At 34.9% G+C, this 19,055-nt stretch overlaps 1 protein-coding gene across 6 annotated transcripts in view; it reads right to left on the reverse strand.

Moving 5' to 3' along the window:
* LOC136026415 (coiled-coil domain-containing protein CG32809-like) overlaps window positions 1-19,055 on the reverse strand; it is a 330,704-nt gene that overhangs the window by 54,976 nt on the left and 256,673 nt on the right. For all 6 annotated transcript variants that reach the window (XR_010617288.1, XM_065702997.1, XM_065703006.1 and 3 more), the window contains one exon: window positions 9,358-9,456. Coding sequence is in view for 5 of the 6 variants with exons in the window: in XM_065702997.1 (XP_065559069.1) it covers window positions 9,358-9,456 (99 nt within the window). In the remaining variant the exon portion in view is untranslated. The remainder of the gene's footprint in view (window positions 1-9,357; window positions 9,457-19,055) is intronic.

Below are 19,055 nucleotides of genomic sequence, written 5' to 3' on the forward strand. Positions count from 1 at the left end.
AAAAAACTAAAAAAAAGAAAAAACTAAAAAAAAAACTGGGAATTGCACAAATATTTCGATATATTTTGACAATAGATTAAAGTAATTCGAAAACCTTAAAACAGATACCCAAAATGTTGAGGTTTATTATAAATTGTTGGAGCTTTAGCATGCTTGACACGTAAAGATTTTTCCAAGTGTCAATCTTAGAATGAACATTGACAAATTGAAGAAAACAAATCAATAAAAAGAAGAAACTAAAAAAAGAAAAACTAAAAAAGAAAAAAGACTAAAAAAGAAACTGTATCTATATATATAAAAATAATTTGTATATGTGCATGTTTGTTTGTTTGTGGGTTTGCATTTGACGTCATCTATATCTATATATATATAAAAATAAGTTGTCTGTGTGTGTGTGTGTTTGTCGAGTGACGTCATGTTTGTGTGTCGACTGACATCATGTTTGTCGACTGACGAAATTACAGACCGGGACATCAGGACACAAATGACGACCGGGACACCGGGACATCTATCTATCTATCTATATATATATATATAAATAAGTTGTCTGTGTGTGTGTGTGTCGAGTGACGCCATGTTTGTGTGTCGACTGACGTCATGTTTGTCGACTGACAAAATTACAGACCGGGACATCGGGACACAAATGACGACCGGGACACCGGGACATAGGGAACATAAATGACGACCGGGACACTCAAAGAGAAAGCGACCGGGACACAAGGAATGTTCGATTAGCAATCACCATCAACAAAGCACCGGGACACAAATGACGAACAGGACGCATGGAATATAAATGACGACCAGGACATAAGTAAAAAAAGAATAAAAAAACTAAAAAAAAGGTAAAAACTACAAAAAAACTAAAAAGAAAAAAACAACTAAAAACTAATAAAAAAAACTAAAAAAGCAAAAAAACTAAAAAAACCAAAACAGAAAAAAAATAAAAAAAGGAAAAAAACTGAAAAAAGAAAAAAGGTAAAAAACTAAAAAAACAAAAAAGAAAAAACACTCAAAGAGAAATTACAGACCGGGACACAAATGACGACCGGGAAAGAGGAAATACAAATGAATACCGGGACACTCAAAGAGAAATTACAGACTGGGATACCGGGACACAAATGACGACCGGGACACAGGTATTTAAGAAAATCGTTCAAAGACAAATTTTTAATTGTAAGAAGATCGTTGAAAGAGAAATTTCTAATTGTAAAATGACTGAAGAACCTACAATGGCAACAGCCGAGGAAGCTGCTCAAAAACGAATGTATTCAAGCCGAAGTAGCTGAGTTGGTAAAGCGTTATGTTCCAGGTTCTAGGTCCAAGAGGTTCCAGGTTCGAACCTTGGCTTTAGCATTAATACAAAAGAAGAATAAAAACTAAAAAGAAAATACTAAAAAAAAAACAAAAACAGCTAAAAAACTTAAAAAAAAACAAAAAAAGGTAAAAAACTAAAAAAGAAAAAAACTAAAAAACTAAAAAAAGGTAAAAACTAAAAAAAGGTAAAAACTATAAAAAAACTAAAAAGAAAAAAAACTAAAAACTAATAAAAAAAACTAAAAAAACTAAAAACTGAAAAAGAAAAAAAAACTTAAAAAAGGAAAAAACTGAAAAATAAAGGAGAAAAAGAAAACTAAAAGCAGGGACATGGGGAATATAAATGACGACCGGGACACTCAAAGAGAAATTACAGACTGGGACACTGGGACACAAATAACGACCGGGAGATATTTATGACGACCGGGACACTCAAAGATAAATTACAGACCGGGACACCGGGACACAAATGACGATCGGGACACAGGGAATATAAATGACGACCGGGACACTCAAAGAGAAATTACAGACGTGGACACTGGAACACAAATGATGACCGGGATACTGGGAATATAAATGACGACCGGGACACAGGGACACAACTACAACGAGGATGCCGGGGGCACAGGGGGATATATAAATGACGATGGGGACACAGGGAATGTTCGATTAGCAATCACCATCAACAAAGCTCAAGGGCAATCATTAGAATAATGAGGCATAGATCTGAATACGGATTGTTTTCCCATGGACAATTTTATATTGCATGTTCAAGAGCCGGTAAACCTGACAATCTATTTATATGCACAGGCAATGGGACATCGAAGAATGTTGTATATTCGCAAGTTTTACGTAGTTAAAAACATATATATATATATATATATATATATATATATATATATATATATATATATATATATATATATATATATATATATATATATATATATATATATATATATATATATATATATATATATACTTACGCGCACGGGGGGGGCTTGAGGGGCGCAAAGCGCCCCCTCCAACTAGGTGTTTGGGTGGCGCGAAGCGCCACCCAAACAGCTAGTTTAAGTAATAAAAATATACGAATATAGAAGTTCGTTACGTAAGTTACAGATAATTATTACTAATAAAAACGCTCGTAAATAATATTAAAAGCTCTAGTGGCCTTTGTAAGTAACCAAAAAAAAAAAATAGAGGGCAACTAGGCCCCCAGCATTTTTTTCTCAAAATCGTCCGATCAAACTTTGAAAAAGCTACTTAGCAAAAAAAAAGTAAAATATAGGTTCTATTCTTTTTTTGATTGCTATTAATAATATGCCAAATGATGTTACAGCTACTTCTAGAATTAGGGATCTTGTAGATCCTGCACCTTCGGGATCCATGATCACTACACTCTTATTTGCTGATGATGCGACATTGATGTGTGTTGCTTCAACTGAACAACAGCTTACCTCATCAATTAATGCAGCAATGAATATAACATGTCTTTGGTCGAAGATAAACCGGCTTGACCTAAATATATATTAAACAAAAAAAAACAAGTTTTTTTTCAAATGAAAGTAAGGAGCGACATTAAAACTTAAAACGAACAGAAATTACTCCGTATATCAAAGGAGCTTTTCCTCCTCAACGCCCCGCGTAAGTAACCAAAAAAAAAAATAGAGGGCAACTAGGCCCCCAGCATTTTTTTCTCAAAATCGTCCGATCAAACTTTGAAAAAGCTACTTAGCAAAAAAAAAGTAAAATATAGGTCCTATTCTTTTTTTGATTGCTATTAATAATATGCCAAATGATGTTACAGCTACTTCTAGAATTAGGGATCTAGTAGATCCTGCACCTTCGGGATCCATGATCACTACACTCTTATTTGCTGATGATGCGACATTGATGTGTGTTGCTTCAACTGAACAACAGCTTACCTCATCAATTAATGCAGCAATGAATATAACATGTCTTTGATCGAAGATAAACCGGCTTGACCTAAATATATATTAAACAAAAAAAACAAGTTTTTTTTCAAATGAAAGTAAGGAGCGACATTAAAACTTAAAACGAACGGAAATTATTCCGTATATGAAAGGGACTGTCCCCTCCTCAACACCCCGCTCTTTACGCTAAAGTTTGTCTCTTTCTCTTAGCTCTACATTTTAAAACAGTAAAAAACTTTAGCGTAAAGAGCGGGGCATTGAGGAGGAAACTCCCCTTTGATATACGGAGTAGTTTCTGTTCGTTTTAAGTTTTAATGTCACTCCTTGCTTTCATTTAAAAAAACTTGTTTTTTTTGTTTAATTTCTGGATGTTTTTGAATTAATACAGGTTTTGATCTTGGCTCTCCGCACATAAATAATTAAAACGGAATTTGCATATTAATTTTTTTGGGCTTAATGGCCTTTTCATAGTTTTAATCAGAGGATTTTGAGAAAAATGGAGCGAGGGAGGAGGCCTAGTTGCCCTCCAATTTTTTGATTACTTAAAAAGGCAACTATAACATTTAATTTTTTACGAACATTTTCATATGTAAAAAATATATTTAACTTACGTTTATGTAACTTACTTTCATTGTTTTTTTCAAATAATGCTAGAAAATCCTGCACCCCCTCCATTGAAAGTCTCTTCCCCCATGAGAAGTTCCTCCATGAAAAGATCCTCCAACGTAAACCCCCCCAACTCTCCCCCGAACCAAAAAATCACCCTGAAAACTTCTGTACACTTCCCAGTAACCATTACTATATGTAAACACAGGTCAAAGTTTGTAACTTGCAGCCCCTCCACGGGGACTGCAGGGGAATAAGTCGTCCCCAAAGACATAGTTATAAGGTTTTTCGACCATGGTGAATAAAATGGCTATCTCAGAATTTTGATCCGGTGACTGTGGGAAAAAAATGAGCGTGGGAGAGGGCCTAGATGCATCCGTGATTTGTCTTCTGGCAAAAAATGCGATATTCCACATTTTTGTAGATAGGAGCGTGAAACTTCTACAATAGGGTTCTCTGATACGCTGAATCTGATGGTGTGATTTTCGTTAAGATCATATGACTTTTAGGGGGTGTTTTCCCCTATTTTCTAAAATGAGGCAAATTTTCTCAGGCTCGTAACTTTTGATAGGTAAGACTAATGTTGATGGAACTTATATATTTAAAATCAGCTTTGAAATGCGATTCTTTTGATGTTTTTTCCCTTTTTCCATTTTTAGATTTTCGGTTACTATTGAGCCGGGTTGCTCCTTACTACAGTTCGTTACCACGAACTGTTTGATAAGTCAAATTTCGCTATCTTTTCACGGTCCCCAAATTATTATTCTTGGATTACGGAAATAGCTTCACAGAAGGGAATTGTTAAGCGGTCAAGTTCCGTCAAGTACCTTGGGATTATTATTGACGAAAATTTATCATTTAAGTACCATGTAAAAGCTATAAGTAGAAAACTATCGCGGAATTTAGGGATTATCCGTAAATTAAAACACTTTTTCCTTCAAATGTTTTACAGTTATTATATTTTTCTCTTATACATCCGTATATTTTCCATTGTTCGTCTGTATGGCTTGGGACTTTCCCCTCAATACTTCGCCCAATCCGCGTACTGCAGAATAATGCCATTAGATCATCTTGTGGAATAGGGAACCGGGACTCGGTCAGGTCAATGTACAGTATGATTAATATAATGCCTGCAGCCGGATTATTTAATTTTTATACACTTGTTTTTATGTACAAGTACTATTATGGGTGCGTTCCAGAATGTTTTACAGAAATATTTCGGGAAAGATCTAATGTTCATGGTCACAGAACTCGAATAAGTAGAGGTATTGAGGTTTCTCGACTAGTTTCGAGTAGGACTGCTTTTTCGGGTATTTATAGACGGGCTAAGCTGTGGAATAAGCTTGTCCCAAGTACTAAAGAATTGCCCATTAATCAATTTAAAGCCGAGCTGCGTGTGGGGTTGCTTGGTAGGTATACCTTTGAAACACATTGTGATTGACGGAATTAATATTGACAGTAATTGTTTATTGTTTTTTCTTTTTTCTTTTTTTTTGCTTCGGGATCATGATATTATGCTGTTTTATTGTGTATGAATTATTTATGTAAGTTTTTTTTCTCGGTACACGGTTTCACCCTTTTGCTTATTATAGGTTAACTTGTTTTTTTGTTTGTTTTTTTTCCTTTGTTTTTATTATTTTTTTTCTCTTCTATTTTTCGTTCTTTTTTGTTAGTAGCACACACTCGCAAACGACGCTTTTGGTGTGCTACCGACTGATTCTGTCTCTGTTATTTCTTTTGGATAATAAATCAATACTACTACTACTACTATACAAATTTCGTTTTAATTATTCATGTATGGTGAGCCAAAATCAAAACCTGCATTAATTTAAAACATTCAGAAATAAATAAATAAAAACATTTTTTTTTAACTGAAAGTAAGGAGCAACATTAAAACTTAAAACGAACGGAAATTATTCCGTATATGAAAGGGACTGTCCCCTCCTCAACACCGCGCTCTTTACGCTAAAGTTTGACTCTTTCTCACAACTCTACTTTTTAAAACAATAAAAAAATTTACCGGAAAGTCCGGAGCGTTGAGGAGGGGACAGCCCTTTCATATACGGAATAATTTCTGTTTGTTTTAAGTTTTAATGTCGCTCCTTACTTTCAATTAAAAAAACTTTTTTTGTTTAATCTATCTTCATAAAACAGAAATTATGTTTGAGCTTTAGTTCTTGCAGTGGAGATAAATCTGAGAATAGGATTTCCTGTGAAATAGCAAATCTAATTTCAAATCATTGTTAACCGTCCACTTCAAACTTATTTGAGTCCAACTTAGATTTGAGCTCAAATAATAGCACAAGCAGATATACTGTTTGGGAACTTTCTATTTGGGGAACTAGGAAATATTGAAATCGTAATCGATGTAAGTCATGGAGAAAATTAAAGTAGCAGTAATTTGGTTGTGTTTAGGAAGTTGTGTTTAGGAACACTTCTTATGGAAGTGTTTAGGTATGATCGTCTAACTGTTAAAGCACGCACACACCCTTAATTTTTTTTCCAACACTGGTGACTCTGGATTGGTTCCAACTTACATTTTATGACGGAACTACATCCAAGCTTATTCTGGAAAATGGCTAAACGAATATTTTTTCGTTATCTCAAAATTCAAAAGTTCTTATTCTTTCAATATCATGTTCATTAGACCATGCTGCCTTTCCATTTCTAATTAAATGACAATTTATTTTTTTAGAACCGATAAATAAAACAGAGGGTACAATAGTATCTCCCTCTGTGTAAGGTTCACCAGCCCTCGATATTTTCTAGAAGAAAAAAAAATCATTTAATTCTATGACTGCAATTTCGGTTCCTGGAGGAGCAGGGTGTGGCATGTCAGGGCTGGGATAAAGAGGTGTCAGAACCTTTTTTAGAGACTGTCTAACAGAATTTTACCCACTAGGTACTAAATTTAACCGTAATTTTCCGCTATAAGCTCTAATATTTCCAGGTTTGTACGAATTATTAATCTTAAAGGTAGACTTTTTTTTATTGCGGCTTAAACATTTTTGTTAAACATTTCTTTTAACATAATGTGTAGCCTATGTGGTATAGGCGCTTTCATTTGGGTACACCAAAATTTTATTGAGAAGTATTTCGTGGAGCCAGGCAAAAAACAATTCAGGGTCGGAGTAATAGCCCCTAGTCAACATTATCCCTTAAAAATGGTATTTTCTAAGGTTAGGGTTTGCGATTTTACCATTGAAAGAATCAGCAAATGAGTAATCAGGAATACCGGCCTCGAAAGGTCGTTCTTAGAGTAGTTGCAAACACAAATCCAGTAAGAAAATTATCCTACTTTACCGTTACAAACTTTGTAATTTTTGATTGAATATTTCCCTAAGATATAATCACGTTTGGCATGTCTGCTATCAAACAGTTCGTGGTAACGAACTGTAGTAAGGAGCGACCCGGCTCAATAGTAAACAAAACTCTAAAACACGGAATTTCGATGCTAAAAGATATATCAAAAGAATCGGATTTTTATGCTGATTTCAAATATATAAGTTTTATCAAATTTAGTCTATGTCGTCAAAAGTTACGAGCCTTAGAAAATTTGCCTTATTTTGGAAAATAGGGGAAAACACCCCCTAAAAGTCATAGGATCGTAACGAAAATCACACCATCGCATTCAGCGTATCAGAGAACCCTATAGAAAAAATTTCAATTCATAGGTCCAATCTATAAAAATGTGGGTTTTCGTATTTTTTGCCAGTAGACTAATCACGGGTGCGTGTTTATTTGTTTGTTTGTTTTTTTTTTTTTTTTCCAGGGGTCATCGTATCGACCAAGTTGTCCTAGAGTGTTGCAAGAGGGTTCATTCTAACGGAAATGAAAAGTTCTAGTGCCCTTTTTAAGTTACCAAAAAATTTGGAGGGCACCTAGGCCCCCTCCCACGCTCATTTTTTCCCAAAGTCAACGGATCAAAATTTTGAGATAGCCATTTTATTCTGCATAGTCGAAAACCATAATAACTATGTCTTTGGGGATGACTTACCCCCCACAGTCCCTGGAGGAGGGGCTGCAAGTTACTAACTTTGACCAATGTTTACATACAGTAATGGTTATTGGGAAAACGTCAGTGTACTGACGTTTTCAGGGGGATTTTTCTGTTTGGGTGTGGGGTTCAGGGGAGGGGGCTTTATGGGAGGATCTTTCCTTGGAGGAATATTGCATGGGGGAAGAGAAATTCAATGAAAAGGGCGCAGGATTTTCTAGCATTACTATTAAAAAAAAAACAATGAAAATATAAACATGAAAAAGTTTTTTCAATTGAAAGTAAGGAGAAGCATTAAAACTTAAAACGAACAGAGATTAATACGCATATGAGGGGTTCTAAAAATACTTTAGCATAAAGAGCGAGGTATTTAGAAGGAGATAAATACTTCGCTCTTTATGCTAAATTATTTTTAGTAATTTCAACTATTTATTCTACGGCCTTTCTGATTCAGGGGTCATTCTTAAAGAATTGGGACAAAACTTAAGATTTAGTGTGAAGAGCGAGGTATTAACGAGGGGAAAAACTCCCTCATATATACAATCAAAAATATAAGAATATAAAAGTTTGTTACGTAAGTTAATTCTTAAGTTACGTATATTTTTTACTAATAAAAACGTTCGTGAAAAATTAAAAGTTCTAGTTGCCTTTATAAGTAACCGAAAAAATTGGAGGGCAACTAGGCCTCCTTCCCCACCCCTTATTTCTCAAAATCGTCTGATCAAAACTAAGAGAAAGCCATTTAGCCAAAAAAAGAATTAACAGCAAATTTCATTTTAATAATTTATGTACGGAGAGCCAAAATCAGACATGAATTAATTCAAAAACTTTCAGAAATTAAATAAAAAAAAAACAAGTTTTTTGAAATGAAAGTAAGGAGCAACATTAAAACTTAAAACGAACAGAAATTATTCCTTAAATGAAAGGGGCTTTTCCTCCTCGACACCCCGCTCCTTGCGCTAAAGTTTAACTTTTTCTCGCAACTCTACTTTTTAAAACAATAAAAAACTTTAGCGTAAAGAGCGGGGTGTCGAGGAGGAAAAGCCCCTTTCATATAAGGAGTAATTTCTGTTCGTTTTAAGTTTTAATGTCGCTCCTTACTTTCATTTCAAAAACTCGTTTTTTTTTATTCAATAAGAATAATAAATCCACTTTAGTGTGCACCTACATACCGTTGGACTCTAGTCTTGTCAGGCTATTTATAAAACCGGGACCAGCGTGGAATAGTGCTTCGCTATCCCTTAGTTTGTCAGGGTTGTCCTCAAAATCCGTGAAAGAAAATTGGTCTCTTCGAAATCCCCAACGTTAACGTTAACAACAATTCACGATTTGAGTTTTATATTGCCGTTCGCTCTGGTAAGAACATTAATTCCGAAGAGATTTTGAAAAGCCTGATTTTTGTTTAGAAAAATTTGGGGAAACCCCGAAAAAGTCTGGAAAAAATTGGGTTAGTGGAAGTACTGATATAAAACCAAATACGCTTTTAAAGTGTTGCAGTTTACCTACCTTTTTTCCATAGATACTTTTTCAATGTCTGCTTCAAGTGCATTTGCAAATACTTCTTGATTTGTGTCAAATAAAACTTTTATATCTGCCACACTTTTACTGAAAAAAAAGAGACTAATTTGAAAAAAAAATGAAAAAAGAAACAACAATAAAAACACAATCAGAATTTCAGTTTTTAAGAATTATTTCAAGCCTCTCATCTATTAGAAAACTGTCAACCCCTTTTAATAGCAAGGTAGATAACCTGACCTTATTTAACATAATTTAGTCAAAGAAACTTAATATGGTTGTCTATACAAGTTGTATTCAGTCAAGTGAACGTGCCATTCGACGACAAAGTAACAGAGCTCCTACTTGTAATTAAATAAATAAAAACGAGTTTTTTCAACTGAAAGTAGGGAGAAACATTAAAGCTTGAAACTAACAGAAATTATTGCGTATATGAGGGGGGTTCTCCCCTCCTCAACACTTCTCTCTTCTTGCTAAGGTTTTTTTAGTATTTTTGAAAAAGCTTCAAATTGCTCTATAAAACGACCCTTGTGTTTTAGGAGTCGTTCTTACAGAATTGGGACACAAACTCCAAATTTAGCTTAAAAACCGAAATATCGGGGAGGGAAAAACCCTCCTCATATATGTAATAATTTTTGTCCTTGTTAAGCTTGAATGTTGCTACATACTTTTAGTTGAAAATACTTTTTTTTATTTAATTTCTGATTGTTTTTTAATAATACCGGGAAACTCGTTTCCCCCTCCAAGAACTCCCACGACAGAATTATACTATAGACAATTCAACTTTGGTGAAAACTTACGCCAGACAATTACCCTTAATACCCCCACATGTAAAATTGAGTCGGTAAAGAGAAAGTAAGACAAATAAAAAGAATCTTGTATAGGAATTCTAGAAAATTTCCCCAGTGTAAAATTTCCCCTGAAAATTCACCCCTCCCACCAAAAACGTCTCACCTCCATGGAAAATTCTTCCCGTGAAAACTTCCCTAGCATAAGATTACCTCCCCCCCCCCGGCCTACCCTAAAATATATGAATACTTCCCAATAACAACTGTTCTGCTTAAACAATGGGCAAATTTTATAACTTAAGGCCTTTTTCCAGAGGCTATGGGGGGTGGTTATGTTATCTTCAAAGGCATAGTTATTAGACCTTTGAACTATGTAGAACACAACGGCTATCTCAAAATTTTTACCGGACTATTTTGGGAAAACTGGGCATGGGAGGGAGGCTAGAACCCTGCAATCTCTAAGGTTACTTAAAAAGACACTAGAACTTTTAATTTCTGTTCAGATGGGCCCTCTTCCAATGATCTAGGATCATTGATTCGATACAATCATCCATGGGAAAAAAAACAAACAATCAAACAATAAACAAACAAAAAACACTACAACTAATAAACATGCATCCGTGGTCTTTCTACTGGAGAAAAAGTGATTTTTTTTTACTTTTTTTCCAGTAGAAAGAAGATCGTTTCTACTTTTTCATGATGGGAGCTGACAGCACCACAGTAAAAGTCTTTAAAACGTTGAATCTGACGATGCGATTTTCATTAAATTTCCTTGTCTTTTTGAAAAATCAGGGAAATATTCTCAGGCTCGTTGCCTTTGATGGATAAAACCAAATTTAATAAATATTATATATTTGAAATTAGCATGACAAGTTGATTCTTTTGATATATCTATTGGCGTCAAAATTCCGTTGCTTAGTGTTTTGATTACTATTGAGCCGCATGGTTCTTTACTTACAGTTCGTTACCACAGAGCTGTTGTGAAGCAAGGAATTCACGTTCTTTGTACTGTCTTCAATATCACTCAAAAGAAAACAATCAGGTTTTCTTTTCTTCTTATAGTCATAAATTTTGATAAAGTAATTAAGGGTAAATACAACAACGGGTTAAAAAGACGAGAATATTTGCTTCTATTTCTGACATACTCTTCATAAGTAATGGGATTAAGTAATGGGATATAAGACTTGCGAAAATATTTCACAGAAGCAATTAAGTATGATTTTAATATACAATTAAGTAATTACTCCTTTAAATATTATTAAAGAAACTTTAAATATACTAATTGATTATAATATAATTAAATACATACATTTATTCTTAAAAATACTTAAAAAACTTTTACGTAACTATACCTTAAGACAAATTATATTTTATGATCTTAAAGAAATAGCATTTAAATTAAATTTGAAATACACTCTTTTTCACTTTGGTTCGTTTATGTTGGAGAGGTATGATCCCTCACCAGACAGAAAACACCATCTCAAGGCTATTGTATGAACTAGTAATTCTTCAGCTGTTATCCTTTAAAAAATAGTACTAAACCTAAATCTAGAAAATAGATATGACACATCTTTGAAGTACAATGAACACGTCTCTACGGGTGAACACGTAGAGCACGTACTTGAAGTACGTTGAACACGTCTCCACGTGTGAACACGTAGAGCACGTACTTGAAGTATGTTGAACACGTCACGTCTCTGCAGTAAAATTAGTTGCTGATAAGAAATTTAGCGTTCAAAAATATATAAGAAATCAGTCATATTTAATTCAGCACTAAGTGACGTCCTGAGACGTTCTAAGAGGGAAATACTCGGGGCCCAATCCCCTTAAATTCTAAATTTATTCCAAATTTCTGGCAGCATTTATTCGAATTAAAGAACAAAAATAAAATAGTTTTTATGATTGTCTCCCACAGAAAAAACTCTTGCGTAGGTCTCTGGTGACACCAGTATTCACTATTCCATCCCTGATAATCCAGATTATTTAGAATCGCTCCCGAAGAAGAACTAGTCAGCAGATATTCAACTAAAATGGCTCGGAAAATGGCTCGGAAGGTTATAGCAAGAAATTAAGGCGTTTATTTTTATTTGTAATGACAAAGTTTGATTTGTCAACGCGAGCATTCAATTTTGAAGGCTCTTTTGCAATAAGCAGTCAAGGAAAACGTTCAAAGGAATTAAAAGCACTAAAATTGAGTTTTATAGGAATTAAATAAAAAACAAGTTTTATTTAACTGCAAGTAAGGAGCGACATTAAAACTTCAAACGAACAGAAATTATTCCATATATGAAAGGGGTTGTCCCCTCCTCAACGCCCCACTCTTTACGCTAAAATTTGACTCTTTGTCACAGCTCTACTTTTTAAAACAATAAAAAAAACTTTAGCTTAAAGAGCGAGGGGTTGAGGATGGGGCAACCCCTTTCATATACGGAATACTTTCTGTTCAATTGAAGTTTTAATGTATAGAAGTTGTTTTATTAAAAAAAAATTCTTTTCTTAAGGGAAATTTGACCCCCGAACAATGAGCGTCATAAGGCTTTTAGGGATCAATTTCTATGGCTACATAATGCAACTAAATTCCGTTATTTTTTTTCCAAGAAAATTTTCTGACTGTCAGAATATATAAAAGGGTCATTAATAATGTCAAAGCGACAAGGGTTTTAAAAATTTGTTCATTGTCCTTTTAGCTTGAATTTGAAACCTTATAGTTTGTTTAATGCAGCTGTTAGTGTGCAAAATAATGTTTGTAGGGAAGATAAAAGAAAGGTGCTATGGAAACGTCTATTAGTAAAAGGAAAGTCATTTGCCTTTCAGTTTTGAAAGCACTAGAAACCCTCCTGGGATTTCAAGAGTATCATAATTTAAAAGCAAAGCATGTGGGAATGAAAATCTTCAAAAAAGAGAATTTATTGTTCTGCTTTTCTAAAAAAGAGTAAAAAAGAATTTCAAAAACTAAAGGAAAAAACTTTTTTTCCTTTAAGAAAAATTAATTAGCTCTTACTAAACAAAGTTACTGCCACTTTGAAGTTACAGTTTTACCTTGAAGCCCCCTGTATAAATATTTTTTTTTATTCTCCCGCATCCCAAGAGCTACCATCAAACCTTTCTTTTTTTAAAGAAATCTAACATATTTACTGATAAAAAACAGAAAAGACACAACAGAAATTTGCCAAAAAGCGTTGAGGCTTGTGCGGCTTGTGTTATCTAAAAAAAAGTCGATCCTTCATCAAATTGAAACTTTGTTCAGACAAAAATTCTCCAATAGCTTCCTCAATTAAATCCCTGCTGGAAATTATATATTCTGGTAATTGAATTTCTTTAAGAAAATTTTTAGGAAGATTTACATTTCCCATTCCTAGAATTTACTTTGCAAATACTTCCTGTTCAGGATCAACCCCGTTATTTTTTTTCAAACGAAACATGTTTGATATACTTCCAAAAGATGACTTTTTTTGTTTGATAAATCGAGTGTTTCACTGCAGTTGCTTCGGGTTTGAACTGGTAAACACTGTCGGAAATCACCTCCAGCAAATAAAATTTTCCCACTAAATGCCAAGTTTGGATTTTTTATTAACCGCAAAAACTGATCTATATTTTGTAAGCCATACTTGGGATGCATGAGTGCTTCATCGAGTAGGAAAACATCTACTTGAGCTGACTCTAAAGCTTTGCTTGAACCAGGTCTTATCAAACAGTTCGTGGTAACGAACTGTAGTAAGGAGCGACCCGGCTCAATAGTAACCAAAACTCTAAAAAATGGAATTTTGATACCAATAGCTACATCAAAAGAATCGCATTTTAATGTTGGTTTTAAATATATAAGTTTCAGCAAGTTTAGTCTTACCCATCAAAAGTTACGAGCCTGAGAAAATTTGCGTTATTTTAGAAAATAGGGGGAAACGCCCCCTAAAAGTCATAGAATCTTAACGAAAATCACACCATCAGATTCAGCGTATCAGAGAACCCTACTGTAGAAGTTTCGAGCTCTTATCTACAAAAATGTGGAATTTTGCATTTTTTGCCAGAAGACAGATCACGGATGCGTGTTTATTTGTTTTTTTTTTTTGTTTTTTTTTTTTTTCCCAGGGGTGATTGTATCGACCCAGTTGTCCTAGAATGTTGCAAGAGGGCTCATTCTAATGGAAATGAAAAGTTCTAGTGCCCTTTTTATGTGACCAAAAAAATTGGAGGGCACCTAGGCCCGCTCCCACGCTAATTATTTTCCCAAAGTCAACGGATCAAAATTCTGAGATAGCCATTTTATTCAGCGTAGTCGAAAAACCTTATAACTATGTCTTTGGGGACGACTTACTCCCCCACAGTCCCCGTGGGAGGGGCAACAAGTTACAAACTTCGACCTGTGCTTACATATAGTAATGGTTATTGGGAAGTATACAGGTGTTTTCAGGAGGATTTTTTTGGTTTTTGGGAGGGGTTGAGAAGAGGGGGATATGCTGGGGGAACTTTCCTTCGAGAATTTGTAATGGGAGAAGAAAATTTCCATGAAGGGAGAGCAGGATTTACTAGCATTATTTTAAAAAAAAACAATTAAAAAATAAAAGTGAAAAAGCTTTTTCAGCTGGAAGTAAGGAACAGCAATAAAACTTAAAACAAACAGAAATTATTACCCATATGAGGGGCTCACCTCCTTCTAATACCTCGCTCTTTACGCTAAAGTATTTTCGGTAATTTCAACTACTTATTCTACGGCTTTTGTGATTCAGGGGGTCATTCTTAATGAATTGGGATAAAATTTAAGCTTTAGTGTAAAGAGCGAGGTACTGACGATGGGGCGAATCCCCTCATATATGTAATAAAAACATGAGAATACAAAAGTTCTTTACGTAAGCTAATTTATAAGTTACGTAAATCTTTTACCAATAAAAAGATTCGTAAAAAATTAAAAGTTCTAGTTGCCTTTTTAATTAACCAAAAAATCGGGGGGCAACTAGGCTTCGTCCCCCGCTCTTTTTTCTCAAAATGATTCGATCAAAATTATGAGAAAGCCATTGAGCCAAAAAAAAAAAATATGCAAATTTCGTTTTGATTATTCCTCTGCGGAGAGCCAAAATCAAAACATGCATTGATTCAAAAACGTTCAGAAACTAAATAAAAAAAACAAGTTTTTTCAACTGAAAGTAAGGAGTGACATCAAAACTTAAAACGCACAGAAATTACTTCGTATATGAAAGAGGCTGCTTCCTCATCAACGCCCCGCTCTTTACGCTAAAGTTTTTTACTGTTTTAGAAAGAAGAATTGAGAGAAAGAGTCAAACTTTAGCGTAAAGAGCGGGGCGTTGATGAGGAAGCAGCCTCTTTCATATACGAAGTAATTTCTGTGTGTTTTAAGTTTTGATGTCACTCCTTACTTTCAGTTGAAAAAACTTGTTTTTTTTTTATTTAATGCTCGAAACAGAATCTAAGGAGAGTGGAACATTCAAGCCAAAGGTTTCGTGTGTTATTAGTCCAAATGGCAATAAAGTAGCTGCTTTTCGCGTATAAAACCATACATTTTACTTTCTGATTCTCTCCACACAGAACGCGGTGCAAGGTTTTATAAACAAACGTTTTACTGGTCCCACCTGGCCATCTATAAAAAAAAAAAAATATTTTTCCCAACGAAATTAGGGTCATCAACAGCCTGTAAAATATTGTCAACAATTTCAAGCTGTTTCCATTGCAGAAGCCTATGCATACTATCTCCAGTAGCAGCTGACTCACTAGAATTTAGAAATTCCAAGCTTAGGTCATTTTCATAGGTTTCAATGTTGTCCATGCCGTATTGCTCCACCCAAAAACTTCGACCTCCTATTGTCATCGTATTTAACTTCGATCTAATAATGCGATAAGCACACTTGACTGCAAAATCTTCAGATAAATTATTTTGTCGCGCATACCGAATAAAATCTTCTGCCAACTGATTTTTGAATCTTTTCGAATGAGCTTTTGAATCTGCAGGATTACCAAAAACAAGAATCTGTGCGAAAAGTATTCCCATAACAGACGACATTTTGGACAGTGCCGATTCTTCTAGGGTGTCGAACCACTGTTTATCGTCGAATTCAAGGCTATGAGCCAGGAATACTTTTTTTTTGTGGAATAAATTATGTTATCAACTGTTTTAAGATCTTCAAAACTTGTTACATTCTTCACATGATACAAAAGTATTCGCAAATAGAAGCATTCAGGTACACCAACAAAATTTACAATGTGAATTCGTCCAATGACACGTAATCAACAGATTCTTTGTTTCCAAGTACTGGTATTGCCATTCCATCTATAGTGTATTCAGGCATTTCCCAATAATAGAGAAATTCCTTCTTTTTCATTTGTTTTAACGCCTTGTTGCGTCAAAAACACGCTTCCAACATTGAGCCTAGTTGTCCAATATCTACCAAATCTTCCTGGGCTTGGCTGATATTTTGCATTAGTTAATGTCCTGGCAAATGAACATTTAAACGTTGAACGACATGGCTATTTTTGGAAAATCATAATTAAATAGTTGCCAGCATGCTTCAGGTCGTCTAATGCAGCGTCCTTCCACATAGGTTTCCGCTTCATTGTAAGCAATGCACCTTTTATTTTCGACAATCGTTATTGAATCCCAATCCTGTCCCTTGTAGATGTATTTGTACAGATACTTATACAGACACTGCGGCATCCGCTAAGGATGTGACTGTGTTGTACTGCTTTGGAAAACCGAAGCGGCACTGGAAATTTTCATTTTTATTAATCATACAACTCGCATTTGGACTTTCCAAACAGATTATGAATCATCCAATTTTAAGACTAATTCTCTTAACAATGGATCGTTCGAATTTGGAATTTCAGCTGAAATAAGATTATCAATTTGAACTGGATTATGGATTTGATCCTCAGGACTCATGATCAAACTCAAATGCGTATGTGGTAGTCCACGTTTTTGAAATTCAATTGTATACACATATGCTGCCACCTTTCCAAATATATGTCCCTTATCATTATTATATTGTCAAATTTCAGTTTTGCAATTCAAGTAATGATCGGGACGATCTTGAGAAGACTGTTCTATAATAGAGTTATCATCAATTTTAATATTTGCTGCTTCTTTTAATTCAGGCCAATCAGGTGCAATTCACAGTAATAAAGAAATCTGGGGGTCTAAAGTAACGAAAAATAGCCAAGGTGTCTTTTCACCCATAATAGTTTTCTGGCTATATTTTATCCAATCCATACGATCACGCTTAACACAAATACCGTTACAAACGAGGTACAGTAGGAAAAGTCTTCAACCAAAATGCAAAGCATTAAAACCAATCCGACACAGGTTGGGTGTTACAGCTTGCAGAGAATGGCTTTTCGAATGTTCAGGTCAAAAAGCGATACGATACCTCGCTAATTCAAGCCGTGTTACATGTGGACGAATTACATAGGGTGGTTGAAGAAGCATACCCCTTGACCATTCTGAAGTTTCAGCTTGATAAAAGACTGAGTGGGCAAGGGGCTTCACTTGGTGTTTTTTAAAATGACAATATTTTTGCCACGTTGTTTAACAACCATTGTATTAGGTGGAAAACTATGGTGAGCATTAAGAGTCAGCAAAGTGGATACTTCCTTATATACATGAGGGTTGAGCTGTCTATAATCTACACCATCTGACAAAGTAAAAATGAGCTGCACGTTTGGACGCTGTTGTCCTAATGAAGCAGCAAGTTGATTGGCATTATACTCTACTTCACACATTTTGTCGTAACCTTTGGCATAGTCGTTTGCGTCTCGCAATATTTCTTCCAAGAGATTCATTGAATTATGACAGATCCCATAATTTAAAGGATGTGCGAAGCGTTCCTCAACAGCTTCATTGGGGTCTAAAAGTGCATTTGGCTACAAGAGGGTGGATTAATTTCACCTTCAATATTTAGTGACGGATGTACCGCTACATTGATTTTGTAATAAATTTGTCCAGCTACTTTAAAGACAAATATATTCCGACTATTTATGGTTCGATCTTCGCTTACGTTGAATGAAGCTAGAAAAACATGAGTTCAAGTTTTGAAGACATTTATGAAACTCTTCAGAGTGCAAGTGACGTCCTTAAAAAAAGGCGAACCAATTCCTTTGGAAATTGAGATGGTGACATTGGAATTCGACCATGCAAGCAGCTATATCCAAATGAATTACCTTTCTTTGCTAATCTTTCCTCTGGAGAATAGAGAGCTCCACAGTGAATTCAAGCAACGTTGAAGGGTCCCAAAGACTTATATGTAACATTTACCGGGCTTACGGCATCTTTGTACGTATGTACTTGGTTTTGTGCCACATGTTGTTGGTGGCGAAGATTACGACACAACAGTTCTTCTAGCCGCTTGTGTCTTTGCTCTTTATTTTCATTTGTTGATACGCTCTAAATCTTGTTTTCGTTTATCTTACCGCGCGTGTCTTTGATGTTTATTTTCATTTCTGACAAGTTTTGGGATTTCTACTACTTCAGACACTTTAGCAATGGCCTTTGCTTTAGCTGCCCGTATTGGTGTTGTCATAACAAATGGTCCAGGTTGTCGATTTTTATATCTTAGCACGTTTGATTGTTTATGTGTTGAAACCACAGAATCATCATTTATAGTAACTGCAACTGCAAATTTTCGTTTTTGGGGTCTTCCTACAGACATTGTGCTGGATAAATAACTGACTAAATTGAAAACTTAATCTTCGTCCGAAGTCTGATCTGATATCCAGATGCGCTTAAAATAGGAACGGTAGTCAAAAATCTCTAGAGTATGCCATGAACTGCTTCGATGGGCCAAGATTCAACAGCATAGAATATGACTGCCCTGATTGTCGCCTTATATATGCCTATCTTCGTTCGCAGGCAAAACTCTTGACAGACCAAGATATGATTGTAAAGCTGAGTGTAAACGTCTC

The sequence above is a fragment of the Artemia franciscana genome, chromosome 1, assembly GCF_032884065.1.
Source record: "Artemia franciscana chromosome 1, ASM3288406v1, whole genome shotgun sequence".
NCBI lineage: Eukaryota > Metazoa > Arthropoda > Branchiopoda > Anostraca > Artemiidae > Artemia > Artemia franciscana.